At 40.1% G+C, this 18476-nt stretch overlaps 1 protein-coding gene across 2 annotated transcripts in view; it reads left to right on the forward strand.

Moving 5' to 3' along the window:
- Nucleotides 1-18476, forward strand: part of uvrag (UV radiation resistance associated gene) — a 271436-nt gene that overhangs the window by 138909 nt on the left and 114051 nt on the right. For both annotated transcript variants that reach the window (XM_052025683.1, XM_052025684.1), the window contains one exon: nucleotides 12549-12714. In XM_052025683.1, coding sequence (XP_051881643.1) covers nucleotides 12549-12714 — 166 coding nt within the window. The remainder of the gene's footprint in view (nucleotides 1-12548; nucleotides 12715-18476) is intronic.

The raw sequence follows: 18476 nt of genomic DNA on the forward strand, positions 1-18476 counted from the left end.
AATCTGAGTATTTCTTTGCTTGCTAATTTAGCACAACACAAACAGACCATTCAGCTTATCTAGTCTATGATGGCTCCCAGGAGGACAACTCCATCAGTCCTGTTCCTCCTCTAGAGTTTTGTTGTTCTTTAGGTTTCTACCACCTGTCATTTTTTTTTTGCTTTTTCCAATTACTGTTCTCATGATGAGCACCAAAGCAGTATACTGTTTTCGAAGAAGTGGCTGCTTCTGCTAGAAGGAGCATTTAAGTCCTTGGATATTGTTGGATGCTCTATGGATTGTTTTGTAATGAGCCAACACATGGTTTAAATAGATTTTATCCATCTTTGATTGTAGATTAAGTTTTCTTACCACCCAGTCTCCAGGTCTTGTTGCTTCAGTCATATCATTAAAAGGAGTCACGACTAATCACACTTGTTGTTCCAGAATAGAAACCAGGGTTGAACAAGAGCCTTTTCTCGTCAATCCTCCTTGTCCTCGTGCTCTCCTGCTCATTCATTCGCCCAACTGAACATCGACGTAGAACAGTACAGCACAGGAACAGGCCCATGATGTCTGTGCCAAATTAAACTAATCCTTCTGCTGCATGTGATCCATATCCTTCCATTCCCTGCATATTCATATGCCCATCTTAAACACCACTATCATATTTGCTTCCATCATAACCCCTGGCAACATATTCCAGGCACCTACCACTTTGTGTGTGTACGTGTGTATATATATATGTGTGTGTGTGTGTGTGTATATAAAAACTTGCCCAGTAGGTTTCCTTTAAACTTTCCCCCTCTTGCCTTAAAGCTATGCCCTCTAGTATTTGACATTTCTACCCTGGGAAAAAGATTCTGACTGACTACCCTATCGATGCCTCTCACGATTTTATGAACTTCTATCAGGCCCGCCACCCTCAGCCTCTGACGTTCCAGAAAAAACAACCCAGGTTTGTCCAACCTCTCCTTGTAGCTCATACCCTCTAATCCAGGCAGCATCCTGGTGAACCTCTCCAAAGCCTCCACATCCTTTTGTAATGTGGTGACCAGAACTGCACACAAAATTGATAGAACTATGATGAACACTCTCCTTCCAAGTTTAGGTTCTCCCTCCTTCCCTACCCTTAATCTCGATTACATTTGGGAGCCCTGCATTGCCTATAACAGGGTAGTAACAGGTTCACAGTTGGAACTGTGAAGAGATTTATTGTACGTGACTGTGGTCGCATTTATGATTATTATATTCTCTTTATCTTAATCTTTGATTAGTTTGTAATTTGTTGAGCACCACCAAAGCCTGTGCATAAATGAGGATTGTTTTTGCCAAAAGGATATTTGATCGAGGCATGTAAAGTTAAGACTTTCTTGGGTGGAGTAAAGAGAAAATGATTCCAGTGGCTAAAAGTGATGTAAGTTGTAGGGTTAAGGTGATTGGCAAAAGAACCAGAGGTAATATGAGATGAAACGTTATAAGTGATAAGTTGTTAGAATAAATTGCTATGGCTGGGAATATAGATTTAAAAGCCCCAGAACACTCTATGCAAAAGATGTACATCGAAACACACAGTAAAATACATGTGACTAATAAAAATATCTTAAAAAAGAAGAATTGGAGCATAGAGAGGGAGATGATAAAAGTCAGGGGAGGGGGACTTAGCTGTTCACTTGTAAAGCAATTCGGGTACAAATTTCAAGTGCCTCTTTTTTGCTGTATTATCCTGAGAGCCATGTGTTCAAGAATGCAATGCTTATGGAACATTTTCTCTTGCCTGTTTATTTAAAAAAAATCAGGCATCTTTGTTTAAAATATAGGTCACACTCTATCTATTGATTTAAGCCCCAGCATTGGTTTATCAAACCTCTGTTTTTGGCAGTAAATTTAGCTCGTAAAATATTCAGAGGGAGGAGTGATGGACACGTGTTAATGCAGTTTGTTTCTGCGCCTTTAAGCAAGTTGACATTGTGTTGAGTATTCTTCACTGTCTTCAAATTACAGCTGTAGTTTTCCTGTTTGTCTTCGCAACCAGTCCCATGCTTTCATGCTGCCCTGTGATACTGCTCCCAAATGTTCATCCATTTCCTCTGTTGGGTGGAAACCAGAGCATGCAAGTATAACTTTAAAATTAGAGCCAGCCAGTTCAGGAATGATGTTGAAAATGGCCTAACTGAGCTGGTCCCATTTGCCTGTGTTTGGCCCATATCCGTCAAGCTTTCCTATCCACGTAACTTTTCAAATGTCTTTTAAATGTCGTAATTGTTCCTGCCTCTACCACTTCCTCTGGCAGCTCATTCCATAAACTCTCCAACCTCTGTGGAAAAACTTGCCCTCGGTCCCTTTTTAAATCTTTCCCCTCTCACTTTAAAGCTCTGCCCTCCAGTTTTGGATTCCACTACCCTGGGAGAAAGACTTTGACTTTCGTACAAAGAATGACAGAACTTGAAGCTCTCCCACAAGAGGTGGATCAATTAAAGCTATGGGAACATTTTTTTAAAAAAAGGAACGTCATTCTTTGTTGGTCTGGGCTATGTGATTCTGGATCCACTCAATGCTTAGCCTCTCGATAGTCCTCAAATACACTGATACTTGGTGTGTAGGGTGTCTTTCCAGGAAGGAGAGCACAAATGAAATCTGTGCTAGAAAGGGTCATTTTAGCATTACATATAAAGAGGTGCATTACTGACTGCTACTGTACTGGGACCTTGTCCTTTCCCCAACAATGGATCGTCCACTGTTGGGAGTAAAGAGACTGCCTGTGAGGGCTGATGTTGATAGGCTTTGGTGAGCCCTGTGACTGCTCAGTGTGGAGCAATGGGACTTGTGACTACACTCTGGGGGTGGGCAATGGACGGGGACCATTGCTGATGACTCATGGAATTTGGGTCATAAAAGTTCTCTTTAGAAACTTAATTTCTTGCTCTTGCCCACTTGACCAGCCTCTTCCTCTGTTCCATATTTTCAGTGAACAATTTTGGATCACTCAATATTCCAGCTAAGTTTTCCCAAATGTGAGCTGACTTTCCTTTTCACTGAGGAAATCGTTGATTGAGAGTGGTGCTTCCCCCAACAACTGGTGAATGTAAATTACTGGAATATAAATACAGCTCTTGTCAAGTAAGGGGACATGAGACTGCAGATGCTGGAATCTGCAGAAATCAACAAAATGCTGGAGGAACTCAGTGGGTCAGGCAGCATCTGTGGAGGGAAATGGGCAGTTGATGTTTCATCTGCACCCTGCCCAGTTCAGTTGCTCTTGTCAGTTAAGTCCTGTGTTACGGACTCAGTGAAAGTCCCTTTAAGATAGAGAGTTTGTGTGTGTGGGGCGTGCTTACGTCAATAGAAGATAAAGGACGTAATGACGTGGTTGAAGAAGAAGAAGAAGAAAAAAAGAGAGAGAGAGAGAAGGGAGAGAGACACCAGCCTGCTTGTTTTCTCTATCGATGGATGAGAAACAATAACTGTGTTTGCCACTGAAATCCATGTATGGAAGTTGGAAGTAATCTGGTGGAGTTCACTTTGTTGCTGACCTGTAGAAGGAAACAGGTATTTGTGTGTGGACGACCACGGTTCGGATGCTTTTCGGGGTGAGGAAGTCACTACCGAGTAAACACTGAAGTGTCGTTTGGGTTCCATCGTGGAACATTTGGATTTCGTATGTACTCTCTCTATGTTTTTCTACATCTACATCTTATCTTCAGACAACGGTGGTTGTTGAAGAAGCCCTTGCTCATGTTTCACCTTATGGCTTGCGGAACTGAACTTTAAGAACCATTCCGGAACTGGGAGTTTTGGACTTTGTCACACACACACACGAAGAGTTTAGTTTTGGGGTTAACGTTCGAGGTTTGACATTCTTGAATTCTAACATACTAACATTTTTTTTTACTTTTATTTTACGTATTATCATAAGTAGTGATTAATAAAATAGTTTTTAACACTGAATCATGCTCAGTGTGTTTCTTTTGTTGCTGGTTTGTGACACCTGTTTCTCTATTGTCTGAACTAATGACATCAGCCCTTGTAACATAACTGGGCACTTGCTTGAATAGGTTATCTGTGCATCAGGGCAGTACTGAGCAGTGGTTGCAAATTGCCCCTGCTCAGCTTATACAGCTATCAATAGAATATGTGGCCACGGTTTGGGCTTCTGCAAGTCACCTGAAGTTTGTGTCAGTAAGGATCTTGAGACTTCACAGACATGGCAACACTGGGCATTCCTGATGATTAATTGAAGACGCACTGCAAGTTTGAATAGCTAGTTTTGCTAATGTCTTTTAATATTGTGCTCCTGCCTTGGATGTTTATTATTCATACATGAGAATAATAGGATACATAGTGTATTAAAGCTCCATTCGGATGGTGTAACAAAGTCATGCAAGATTGTTTTAGGATGGAGTGACACAGGGAATAGTTGTAACTCCAAGTAGTCGCTTTTAACGTTTAGTGGGTTTAATGTGGTGTCAATTGTACCAAGCGAAGTTCAAAATTTGATTTCTGTGACCTGTGACAAGTTTTCTGTTCTCAGTTGATGCAAAAGTTAGCCTTGGCATCCTGGAGAAGCGAAGGAAAATCTAAGTCAAGGATTCCCTTTGGACTAGCAACCACTCCTGGGGTGGCTTTGGGTAAAGGTGGAATCATGATCAACTGAGAGGACCTGGAACCATTGTCAAGGCTTGTGTGTGGTCATTTGAGAGTGGAAAATGACCAGAGCCTACAGGACCACAAGGCAGACTGTACTTGCTCCCATCCTTAGAGAAGATTCCATTCTCTCGGTTCCTCTGCCTCCATCATATCTGCTTGGCTTTCAGGTTTCTGAAACTGCTCTGATCTGCATTAACTCTGATTAGCTTTTATGTTTGCTTTAGAGTGATTTCCGAAATTTTGCTCAGCAAACTTCAAACATACTATTTTCAAAAAAAAACTCCCAAAAAAATGTTTGTTCCTATTCTTTCCTTCCTCCCAAAACCTAGATGAAAAGATAACACTGGGCTATAAAAAAAGGAATGTTGAGTACATTGTCAAGGGTTAACCATAATTTGGCTCCATAAATGCTAGGCCCCCAACTTGACAACAGTGTTATTCCCCTTATCCAATGGCCTTGTTGATATTCATCACCCCATCAGAAATAAGAAAGAGGGGATTTAAAAACTACATCCACAGCCCATTCACATTTATCCTTAACCCCAAAAATGTATTGAAAGTTGTGCGGTAATTGTTCTGTTGCACAATACAGATCAATGACTGTAACTCCTTTGTAACTTGTTTCTCATTCCTCACAATATAGAAGACCATTCAACTCGCTGTCTGTGCTGGTTCTTGGAAATCCCCATTACCCCACTCATTTCTCACTTGCATGTCCGTCGACTGCGGTTTTCCTGCCAGCATCTTACTAGTTGAGTTTGATATACTGGTTAATTGGCTGCTGGTAAGATGCACAGGTTCATGTATGCACAGGTGCAATGGAAAACTTGCAGCAGCATTCACAAGAAAAACACAAATTAAACGATTTTTACAAAGACACAATTAGAATGAAATTAAAGTCCATTGTAGTACAAAGTGGTCACGATGTTGCTATGCTGAGGTAGTAATTAGGGTTGTGCACATTGGTTCGAGAACAAAATGGTTGAAGGGAAGTAGCGGTTCTTGAACCTAGTGGTGTGGGACCTAAGGCTTCTGTACCTTCTGCCTCATGGCAGCTGCGAAAAGATGGCATGGCCTGGATGGTGGGGATCTTTGAGTGCTGCCTTCTTGAGGCAGTGCCTCCTGTAGATACTACCAATGGTGGGGAGGGATGTGTCCATAATGTTGTTGGGCTGTCCACTACTCTGCAGGTTCTTGCGTTCCTGCATATTTGAATTGCTGTACCAGACCATGATGCAACCAGTCAGGACACTATCAACAGTGCATCTGTAGAAGTTTGTTAGTGTTTGGAGACAAACCTTCGGTGACAATCATTGAGGTGTGGAGGAATACCAGAGGACCTGGGGAAACCCATGCCAATTATGGCAAGAGAGTGCAATCTCCCCAGTCAGTACCCAAAGTCATGATTGTACTGGGTTGCTGGAGCTGTGAGGCAGCAGTTCCAATCATTGTTCCATCGTGCTACCCTGTAACTGTGGTGCACAGGTTTTTGATAGTTTCACTGGGAGCAAGTCCTGGAAAAGATGCATGCTACTCCCTTAAAGATTCTGACAGAAGCAGCTGAGACCTAGTGATGTGAGCTGTGTTTTGAGGGGAAAAAAGGGTTAATGAACAGCAGTTACTTTGAAAATTATAATCGGTTCGAACATTGTTAGAGTTGTCATTTTGGTAACTGAACTCGAGCATCTCACCTGTCCATTGTGCAGTTTTAGGTGTAGCCAGGGCTAGATTTCTACTTGATGCAAGCCTTTTTAAATAACCATTTAAAAAAAAATGAAGGTAAATCTCACAGTAATTGCTTCGCTTTAGAAAGAAACCGTTTCCATTTACAGCAGCTGCTTTTTAAGGATGAAATATAGCCAGGTTTCTCATCAATCAGGGCCAGATGCAAAGGCAGGACCCAGAGCTGAAAGCATTCACTTTGGGCAGAGTACAGATCATAGTTGGGAAGAAAGAAATTACTGCTCAGACAATATCAGTATAGATTATATCACGTCTCATGGGAAAATGCTGACAAAATAATGACTTAGAAATGAACAGAACAGTTATTACAAGAGATACAACAGTAATAAAAAGGGAAATAATAAATTCCTGGAAGAGATTACATGGTTGTAATCTAATCAAGGAGGTTTCGATTACATGTGGAGTTTGAACAACTTGTCATTTGAAACCCAAGAAGCATGCTGTGTCTCATTGTTTGTGGTATACCGCAAGATATGAGCGTGGTCATTTGGGTTGGTTTTTTGAGCTTCTTCTCGGGCTCCCACCAGTCTCCGCTTGGCTGGTGACATTCACACACAAGGATCAACTGTTGATTTCATAAATAGTTGTAGACAAATCTGTACCAGCCTGTAAGAGGCATGGTTTACATGGAACGTGCATCAGCATGAAATCATTGGATACAGAAAGAAGTACCTAATAATTGGAAAAATTTTCTATTCAATATGTTGCAGATTTTATATGATCTTTGGGTCTGAGGGGGGTGATGCAGGGCAGATAGCCACAGAAAATCCAATTGGAAACAGTAAATTAAATCTTGAACTTTAAAAATCTAATCTAATCTAGTGTGATAGAGAACAGGAGTAGCTGAGTTTGAGCTTGAAAAGGAGGCCACTGAGGTGACTTTTAAGAGAAGAGGTGTGTTTATTGACCGATATTTCAAATTGCAAGACACTAGTGACTTTTGGGATCTTGCGGGGATGTGTCAGGAGTTATAAGAATGTAAAGCGGGAGTTGTACTCCAACTAATAAATAGTAATTTTAAGGCATATGTTAGTAGAAGCTTTACATACCCCTGAAATAAAGGCTTAGTGATACAAAACTTACTACACAAATGTAAAATTAACACTTGGATTCTTTGATCAGGTAAATATGGGGTTTATCTATAAGTATTAAAAGCCTTCACATATTCTGTGATATTTGGCCAGATCAGTTTCAGTGTGTAATGACAGGGCAAAGAGATTGTATGGAAGAATATTGAAGGGGTGACATCTTTTGGTAAACAAGACATTACCCTTGCATTAAAATTAAAATTCATTTTGCATTAATTCCTTCATGCAACTATCTTTACATTCTCAGGAAGGAGGATGAGAGTCACATTTGAAATATTGATGCTTTTTCTTGTCATCAAGTTGTGGAAAACCCAACTTCCAATTGGATTCATAAATCTCAGTATCTCAACTTTTGGCTTTTGCCTCCTCTCTCATATACTGGGGGGAAATTTAGTTCCAACTCTTCAGGCATAACTCAGACCTCAAGTCCCAGAGTCAATTGCTCTTTGAATTTTTTTTTATCTTCTAAAAAGATGAATATACAACATTAATTATGGTATCAAGAAAATTTTGATCAAGTTGATTTTGTAGTCATGTTCATTACCTGGCCCACCTTTGTTAATGGTCCAAGACATGTTTCTGCTGTGATGTGAACATCTTTTTACTTGATCTATCTTCTGTTCCTCAGTTCACTGGCTTAATCAGTCCGGTTCCCTTTTGAATATGATCAGGGTCATGGAAATCGCTTGACTTTAAAATTGTTTTTTTCTAAACATCCACATGGGAAGATTAGATTGGGTAATAACGTAAGAACATTATAACATAAGGAAGTAAGAGCAGGAGTCTGGCCCGTCGAGCCTGCTCCACCATTCAATAAGATCATGGTTGACTTGGCCGTGGTCATGGCCGTTCCCCCATGACCCTTACTTCCCCTGTTATGCAAAAATCTATCTAACTGTCTGAAATATATTTAATGAGGTAGCATCTACTGCTTCCCTGGGCAGAGAATTCCAGAGATTCACTACTATCTGGGAAAAGCAGTTTCTCCTCATCTCCGCCCTAAATCTACTCCCCCAAATCTTGAGACTATCCCCTAGTTGTAGTCTCACCTACCAGTGGAAATAACTTTCCTGTCTCTATCTTATCTATCCCTTTCATAATTTTGTTTCTATAAGATCCCCTCATTCTTCTGAATTCCAGTGAGTATAGTACCAGGTGACTTGATCTCTCCTCATAGGCTAACCCCCTCATCTCCGGAATCAACCTGGTGAACCTCCTCTGCACCGCCTCCAAAGCCAGTATATCTTTCCTTGAGTAAGGAGACCAGAACTGCACGCAGTACTCCAGGTACGACCTCACCAGTACCCTGTACAGTTGCAGCATAACCTCCCTGCTCTTAAATTCAATCCCTCCAGCAATGAAGGCCAACATTCCATTTGCCTTCTTGATAACCTGTTGCACCTGCAAACCAACCTTTTGCGATTCATGCACCAGCACTCCCAAGTCCCTCTGCACAACAGCATGCTGCAATCTTTCACCATTTAAATAAACTGATCTTGTATTTTTCTTTCCAAAGTGGATGTCCTTGCATTTACCAATGTTGTACTCCATCTGCCAGACCCTTGCCCACTCACTTAACCTATCTACATCTCACTGCAGACTTTCTGCATCCTTTGCACAATTTGCTTTTCCACTCAACTTAATGTCCTCTGCAAACTTAGATACACTACACTTGGTCCCCTATTCCAAATCGTTAATGTATATCGTGAACAGCTGCGGGTCCGGCACTCTGCTCTCCACTGATTGCCAACTAGAGAAACACCCATTTATCCCAACTCTCTGCCTTCTATTGGTTAACTAATCCTCTATCTATGCCAATAAATTATACTCCCAACTCCGTGCATCCTTATCTTATGGATAAGTCTTTTGTGCAGTACCTTATCAAATGCCTTCTAGAAATCCAAGTATACAACATCTACCTGTTCCCCTCCATCCACTGTGCTCATTGTATCCTCAAAGAACTCCAGTAAGTTTGTCAAACAGGATCTGAACCCATGCTATGTCTGCCTGATGTCTTGCTGTTTCTTAATGATAGTTTCAAACATTTTCCTGACTACAGATGTGCAGCTAACTGGCCTATAGTTACCTGCCTTTTGCCTACTTCCTATTTTAAATGGTGCCATGACATTTGCTTTCTTCCAATCTTCCTGGACCTGCCTAGAATCCAGACAATTTTGGTAAATTATCACAGATGCATCGACTATAACTTCCGCCATTTCTTTCAGTACCCTGGGATGCATTCCATCAGGACCAGGGGTCTTATCTACCTTTTAGGCCCACTAGTTTGCTCAGCACTGCCTCTTTAGTGATTGCAATTGTATCGAGGTCCTCTCCTCCCACTGCATCCATAAAATCTCTTTGGCATATTAGACATGTCCTCCACTGTGACACAAAATAGTAATTTAAAGTCTCAGTCATTTCTGCATTACCCAATATTAATTCCCCCTCTTTGTCTTCCAAGGGACCTATGTCTACTTTAGTCACCCTTTTGTGCTTTATATAATTATAAAAACTTGTACTATCTGTTTTTATATTTTGTACTAGTTTACTTTCATAATCTATCTTCCCTTTATTGCTCACTTAATGGTTCTTTGGAAGATTAGGAAAACTTTAAAAAGCAGTTTCCCACTACTCTTGGCAACTTTGTACGCATGAGCTTTTAGTTTGATGCCTTCCTTGATTTCTTTGTTATTCAAGGCTGACTCTCCCCACCCTTACTGTCCTTGCTTTTAACTGGGTAGGTGGATATAAGATAAGGTTTTGTGAACGTGATATGGAAGTGTGATTAGAGATGTTTGCTACTGTGACAGGCAAGTGCTGATACTGACTGACTGAGCTGAATGTAACCTATGTTGGCAGTGGGAGACCAGCTTGGGAACTCTGCTGATCATCAGTGGATCCACCCAAAGGTTTTAGGTTCATCATTACTGTTTTGCATTACATTTGGGCAACTTATGCTTCTGTTGTTATAAACCTCAAATGCCTTTTTGAAACTTGAAATAAATGATGTTGAGGAAAATAGTTCTAGTGCAGAATAAACTGGAGATGTTCAGTAATGGAGTTATTCATGAACAGTTTTCTGGAGCTGCTTGCAATTTTACTTGTCTCGTGTCCTTTGCAATAAAGTTTATGGATCATTTAGATAAGGACCCATCATTGACTATGATGGTTACAAACCAGAGGAATGCCTTATGCCTACATTGCTGTCTCCTACATTTCTTGGTAGTTACTCAACTGATTCAAGACAGCTGAAATATTTTTGTTGGTCAAGGATGAGCTGAATATTTTTCTAACTCAATCCATAAGGTACTTAATTCCATAACGTGTATAACTTGTGTCTTGTTTAAAACCCAGATGATACCCTAAATGCAATTTCAAATCTGTACAGCAGTGTTCTTAGTGAATTTGAATACAGACATTCACAAATGAATCTCATTGTTTGAAAACAATGTTATACAGGCTTTTTTATTTAGATTTTATGGAGGGAATTGCTTTACACAGATTAGCTCAGATAGGCAATTTGGTCTGCATGAGCGAGTTGGGCCAAAGAGACTGTTTCTATGCTGTTTAACTGAGTCCATGACTTCATTAAACATAAGTTTGTAGTTCTAATATATTTAGGACATGTTACTCTGTTACTGCAAAGAATTGTGCTTGCATAGGTTAAATTACTTGATAAATGGCTTTTTTCCAAAATTAATGTTGGTCAATTTTTCTGGGGGACATTACTCTTCTTCGGGTTAGTTTATTGACTGCTCTTCAGCATTCATGTGCATAATCCATGTAAAAAAAAATTGAGAAAATGCTATAATCACTATCATTGGGCATATTAAATTGAGTTGCATTGCCTGTTCCAGAAAGCAAGATAATTATTAGTCACATGTACATCAAAACACAATGAAATGCATCTTTTTGCGTTACTGAGAATGTGCTGGGGGGCATCCGGCAAGTTTCACCACTCTTAGAGTGTCGACATAGCATGCCCACATCTCCTAACCTGTATGTCTTTGGAATGTGGGAGGAAACCGGGGCACCCAGAGGGGAGACACGGGGAGAACGTACAAACTCCTTACAGCAGTGGAATTGAACCCATCTTCTGAATCCTGACTAGAGGTCTTCCTTGTCTAGCAGCATTTTAAAAAAATCATTCATCTCATTGCTGTTCATGGAACATGTTGCTGGATTACACAAGGCTTTAATGATTCGGCTGTATTTGGTGTCATCGAATAGAATGGTTTTCCTAACATTGAAACATTTCTAGAAATATTGTGGAATTTCTAATTTCATAATTGCCATTGGAGGTGGTGTTATGTGGCAAGTTTGTATGGAAAGAAGCATGAGAAGGTTGGAATGAATGTGCACTGTTTACACCTTTTACTGCCTGTGATCTTTTTATTTGCCCTGGCCATCCCTACCTCAAGTGATACATTTCGATGCATCTCTGCTCATTGCAAATGGTGCAGAGTAAATGGCTGCCAAAAAAGATTAGAATTTTGAATTGTGGTTGTCAACGTTGACCCAATCTGAAAGAACCAACATCCTTCATGGATGCTGTCTGGTTTAGAGAGTATGCGTTATGAGGAGAGACTAAGGGAGCTACGGCTCTGCTCTATGGAGAGGAGGAGGATGAGGGGAGACATGATAAAGGTGTACAAAATATTAAGAGGAATAGATAAGAGTGGACATCCAGCACCTCTTTCCCAGGGCACCAATGCTCAATACAAGAGGGCATGGCTTTAAAGTAATGGGTGGGAAGTTCAAGGGAGATATCAGAGGGAGGTTTTTTACCCAGAGAGTGGTTGGGGCATGGAATGCGCTGTCTGGGGCAGTGGTGGAGGCAGGTACATTGGTCAAATTCAAGAGATTGCTAGATAAGCATATGGAGGAATTTAAAATAGAGGGATATGTGGGAGGAAGGGGTTAGATAGTCTTAGGCAAGGTTTAAGGGTCAGCACAACATTGTGGGCCGAAGGGCCTGTATTGTGCTGTACTGTTCTATGATCTAAGCAGTGGGTAAATCTGTACTCTTGTGATTATTTGGGCACTGTTGACCCAACGGTAGTTTGACATTTGCTTTCTTTTTCTCTAAAGCTAAGGATGAAGGGAGCATTGCTGTCGCCTTGGGTTACACCGCACATCTGGTGCTCATGATTTCCTATTTCCTGCAAGTGCCACTCAGGTATCCGATTATCCAGAAGGGTTCCAGGTCCACAATCAAGGACAACATCACGGACAAGCTTTCTGAAAAGGAGCGAGAGTAAGTACACTTATAACTGGAGTTGGGAGTCGAGTGGGGAAAATTAATTTTTAAAAAAATCCACTTTCCTTTATGCATTTAAGAAAAGACTAAACTGTTAGTGCTTCTGACACAGCTGAACTCTGAAATGTACAGTGTTAACCCTATCTAATTACATTTGGAACAGACTTTAAGTACACTTCCTAATCTAGTATCCTTGCCAATGCATGCTGAACTGAGACATCATGATAAGGGAGCTGAAGATCAATAATTCAATTTTGGGCCGTGAAGCAGATTGAAATGATGAATGCTAATTTGAATTGCAACTGTATTGGTGATGTACAAGATCACACCAGCAGTAATTTTAAATGTTTTTCAGTTTAATGTAACTGGAAACTAGCATACCTCAATGTAATGAGAACTGAATCTGATAATACAGCATCAAGTGCTGTATTCTCCAATGAAAGTGATTTTGTTGCATTACTGGTAACTTTTCAATGCCTTTAGTTAGAACATTTAATAGCTTGGGATAATGGTGCTGTCTGCCAAATTTACTTTGCTGATGGTAAGACTAAGATACATTGGTTGGGCCACATCGTGTATTGTGTGCAGTTCTGATCGCCACACTACAGGAATGATATGATTAAGCTAAAAGGTTGTAGAAAAGATGCACAAGGGTGTTGCCTGGATTGGAGGGCTTGAGTTACAAGAAGAGATTGAATAGGCTGGGTCTGTTTCCTCTGAAGCAAAGGAGGCCGAGAGGTGACATGATAGAGGTATATAAAATTGAGGCATAAATAGTCTATTTCCTATGGTAAGGCTGTCTAAAACTAGGTTTACAGTGAGAGGGAAGAAGTTTGAAGGAGATCTGAGATGTAAATTTTTCCCACAGAGTAGTTGGTGCCTGGAATGAGCTTCCAGAGGGGGTGGTGCAGTCAGGAACACTAACAACATTTAAGAGGCATCTGGACAGGAAATTGAATCAGCAAGGTATGGACCAATATGGAATTAATCCAGGCATGTGGGATTAGTATAGGTAGCCGCAATGGTCAGTGTAGATACTGCGGGCTGAAGGGCCTGTTTCTATGCTGTACAACTCTGAATCTATACTCCCAACACTTGTGGAATATGGGGCTATTGATAACCACCTAAATGCTCTAAAAATTATTTCTGACGGGAAGAAGCATTTATAAAGATAGAATACTGAGAGAAGGTATAATGCAGATATCTTGAATCAGACAGTCTTGTAGTCAGAAATGGAGGGAGCAGTGCCCTGACCAAGAATACTTTGGTACAGATACTTTCTGTTGTGGAAAATACAACACTACCTATTAAAATTGGTCATTCTTGCAGTGCCATCAACAAAACTTAATAAATCTAAGATAGTTTGCAAAAGCAGTCATTGGTTAGGGAAAGTTAATTTGTTGCACGTAGTTTCTCCAAGACCACAGAGATTAAATGTGGGGCTCCACAGAAGTGTGAGCAGTAAAAAGTCAGTTGTTAGTAATTGGGGGGGGGGGGAAGATGCATGCAAATTATACTAAATAAGAAAAATTCTTAAGCTAAGATACAAACATAGACAATGTATTGAATTATTGATTTATAGCAGCGAAAGAGACCACTTTGACTGAAATGGATTTCTGAAAAGTTATCCAATGCCAACTCTTTCAAGCAACTTATGGTTGAGCTCAACAATATTAAAATCAAGGGAGTGTGTGTAAATCAAAGTGCACCTGGGAATATGTTGACAGCTGGAATAAATTGTAAAGCACTAATAACTTCTAGTGCGATACCATGTTGTCTAGCCTTTATGCTATATCACTGGGTACGCTGTGCTTGAAAGAGCATGAATTCATGCATATTGGTCTATAAAGCTGCACAATGCACTTTATTAATAAAGCACTGGAATCTCTCCCAGAAGATGCATGCCTTTATCAAATGATTTCTTTTTGTTAAAATACAAACAACTTTCATTCAGCTTAATTCACACTATATGTGGACAGTGGAATCTCTTTTATCCCACCAACAAATGAATGAATATAAACTCAGTCAATGGGTGGCCCTTGCAGCAAGGCAGGCAGAAGTAATGTGAAAATCATAGACTTGAGGAAATTAACTTATTTGGAAGCATTTGATCACTCTCTGCCATTCTTTGGACATTAGGCTCAAATCATCAAACTGTCAGAATTGGACTGGTAATTGTGTTTTTAAAATGTGCATTTCTGCATTAGGTTTTTGTGCATTGTTTTGTTAATTGCTGATTTTTCACTTAGAAAGTTATCGTGTCAATTTTCATTGATACAGTGGCATGCAAAAGTTTGGGCACCCCTGGTCAAAATTTCTGTTACTGTGAATAGCTAACTGAGTAAAAGATGACCTGATTTCCAAAAGGCATAAAGTTAAACTTTCCTGCATCCTCACCACAAAATTCAGTGTCAGAAGTTTGCAAAGGAACATCTAAACAAGCCTGATGTATTTTGGAAACAAATCCTATAGACTGATGAAGTTAAAATAGAACTTTTTGGCTGCAATGAGCAAAGGCATATTTGGAGAAAAAAGGTGCAGAATTTCATGAAAAGAACACCTCTCCAACTGTTAAGCACGGGGGTGGATCGATCATGCTTTGGGCTTGTGTTGCAGCCAGTGGCATGGGGAACATTCCTCTGGTAGAGGGAAGAATGAATTCAATTAAATACCAGAAAATTCTGAAAGCAAACATCACACCGTCTGTGAAAAAAAAAAAGCTGAAGGTGAAAAGGGGATGGCTTCTACAACAGGATAACGATCCTAAACACACCTCAAAATCCACAATGGACTAAATCAAGAGGCACAAGCTGAAGGTTTTGCCATGGCCCTCACAGTCCCCCGACCTAAACATTATCGAAAATTTGTGGATAGACCTCAAAAGAGCACTGCATGCAAGACGGCCCAAGAATCTCACAGAGCTAGAAGCCTTTTGCAAGGAAGAATGGGCAAAAATCCCCCAAAAAAGAATTGAAAGACTCTCTTAGCTGGCTGCAGAAAGCGTTTACAAGCTGTGATACTTGCCAAAGGGGGTGTTCCTAAGTACTGACCGTGCAGAGTGCCCAAACTTTTGCTTCGGGCCCTTTTTCATTTTTGTTATTTTGAAACTGTAAAAGATGGAAATAAAAAAAGTAATCTTAAAATATTAAAGAAATGTGTCATCTTTAACTTTATGCCTTTTGGAAATAAGGTCATCTTTTACTCACTTAGCTATTCACGGTAACAGAAATTTTGATCAGGGGTGCCCAAACTTTTGCATGCCACTGTATATACTGCAACATAAACATGCAAGATGAGGTTTAGAAGGACGTGGGCCAAACGCAAGTAAATGGGACTGGCTTGGATAGCTGAGGACGAGTTGGGCCAAAGGGCCTGTTTCCATGCTGTAAAACTGACTGTCGGTTTGTTTACCAACTCTGCCTCTGAGCTGGTTTAGTTAGAATACAATGGATTCAAGCCCTACCACGTTCTGGTAAGAACTCCAAGTTGACACTCCAGCAATGCTGAACTATTGGGGGTCCCATCTTTTGAATTTGAAACCTTTACCTGATACCCCATCTGCCCTCAGATGAGGGTAAACTTCCCACTGCCACTGTTGAAGAGGAAAATGAGAATTCTCCTCCTGTCCTGGCTAAAATATTACACTCAAATGCGACTGTAAAAATAGATTAACACGTTATTTCATTATGCTTTTATTTCTCCATTTGTCCTTTTATGAAAAATAACTGTACCGTTGAGCAGGCCTTGAAGTTGATAAGTTTCTAGAATTATTTGAGCATCAATATAAAGGTCCTTGTTTTGGAAGAGAGGGATGCAAAGATTTGTGCCCTCTCATTTTGATTCCCACCATTTTGAAATCTATTTAATTCAAGACCAGTTCCAGCTGAGAATCTTTGGTAAATGTTTACTTAATTTGCTCTGTAACATTGGCACAAAATATAGTACATCTTCATAAGCCATGACTATTTCTTTAAATTTGCTGACGTTAAAATGGTGAAAGTGATGGAGAAAGAATGAGGTTAAGATTAGAAGTAGTATTTAGATTGACCATACAACCAGGCAGAAATTCAAATGGAATTTAACCCTAAGAAATGTGAAATATTGTACATTGGTCAATAAAATGTGTATCATAAACAAGACTTGATTTATGGTTTGCTGTCAGATTCAGTGTTGGCAGTCTAGGATTAAACCATGATTCGGTCCACTTCTCCTTTGAAAGCCATAAATCAATAACTTTGGTCTTAAGTTCCATTCCATTTCGTTGTGTAATGCAAGTGGACTTTGAAATGGGCAGGGAAGTAATAGTAGACATGATGCTCTCAGTGTCTAGACACTGCAGCACAGCAATTGAAAGAACTGATCAAATTCTGTGATATTTAACCAGAAATGAAGTGGGCAAGTCTACAGAGGTCATACTAAGAATGTAAAGGGTGCTGATAAAAAGACACACGAGGGACAGTGAGCAAGTTTCTGGTCACCATACCACTAAAAAACAGATGCAATACATTGAATGTGTTACAAAGTGAAGCAAGTATAAATATTTATAGTCTTGAAGTAGAGGAGAAACTTCATTGAACTGCATAAATTATTAAATATAGACATGGTTAAATGCAATTTTTTTTTACAAAGGCAGGAAATTAGGATATGTGTTTGAAACTGGAGAGGATTTCATTACCATGGGAATGACCTGAAATACTCACCATTGCTGTGCTTGCCTAGAAAGCTGTAGTTTTTGCACCTCCCATAAATAGTTATGAAACTACTTAAATTTTGAGGTTGAGGGTTTATACATTTTATTTACTTTGTTTTCCCTTATTGCAAGATCCTTTTACCATCTAAATATTTTGCTGATGTTGCAGCAGAACTAACACTAACATGGGTTTCCCAAGACCGAGCAGGTAGATAATGGGACGGGAATCTGCTTCGCTGATTGTGAAGAGCTTTAGGATATTTAAAGCATGGTATACAATTTTTTTTTATATATACTGGGCTGCACGGCAGAGTAATTTCCTTTAGTCTTTAACCAGGGATTAACAGAGCTCAGTAAACTTCAAAAAATTCATGACCTTAAAGCTTTTATGATTAATGATCCAATAGGAACGTAGAGATAGAATAGCATTAAAGGTGCCATTAATGCCATAGAAAGCATTAAAGATGTTATCTATGCACTGTGGTTTCAGCATAGGTGTTATTTTGTACAAAGTTAATGGTGGTGCTTGTATTAAATTCAAGTGTGGTCACATTGTAGCATAGGTTTTAAGGTTCACATTGGTGTTGCAGGTTGATAGCTTCACCACTTTTTGATAAGGGGTACAATTGTGATTTGAATTTCTAACATTTTACACTGAAGCACTTCGTCCTTGAGTGTTTCCTCGTGTCTCTTGGCTTTGAAAATATCATGCCTGATAGACTCATAGAGGGCATTCTACTGAATTTGGTGATTACAAGAGAGAACAGATGGTTCAAGGATGTTCTCTGTGCCTTGGGGGGGGGGGGGGGGGGGGGGTTGCGGGGTAGAGGGGAATGTAGTGTCCTCAGCAGTGCTAGTTGGACCACACTTGGGAGTATTGTGTGCACTTCTGGTCACTGTGCTTTTGGAAAGAAGTAGTAAAGCAAGAGAGTGCAGAAAAAATTCACAAGGGTGTTGTCTGGACTGGAGGTCTTGAATTATGAGAGATTGGACAGGCTGGGACTGTTTTCTCTGGAGCAAAGGAGGCTGAGAGGAGACCTTGGATGTTTATAAAATTGAGAGGCATAGA

Source organism: Pristis pectinata, chromosome 11 (assembly GCF_009764475.1).
Source record: "Pristis pectinata isolate sPriPec2 chromosome 11, sPriPec2.1.pri, whole genome shotgun sequence".
NCBI lineage: Eukaryota > Metazoa > Chordata > Chondrichthyes > Rhinopristiformes > Pristidae > Pristis > Pristis pectinata.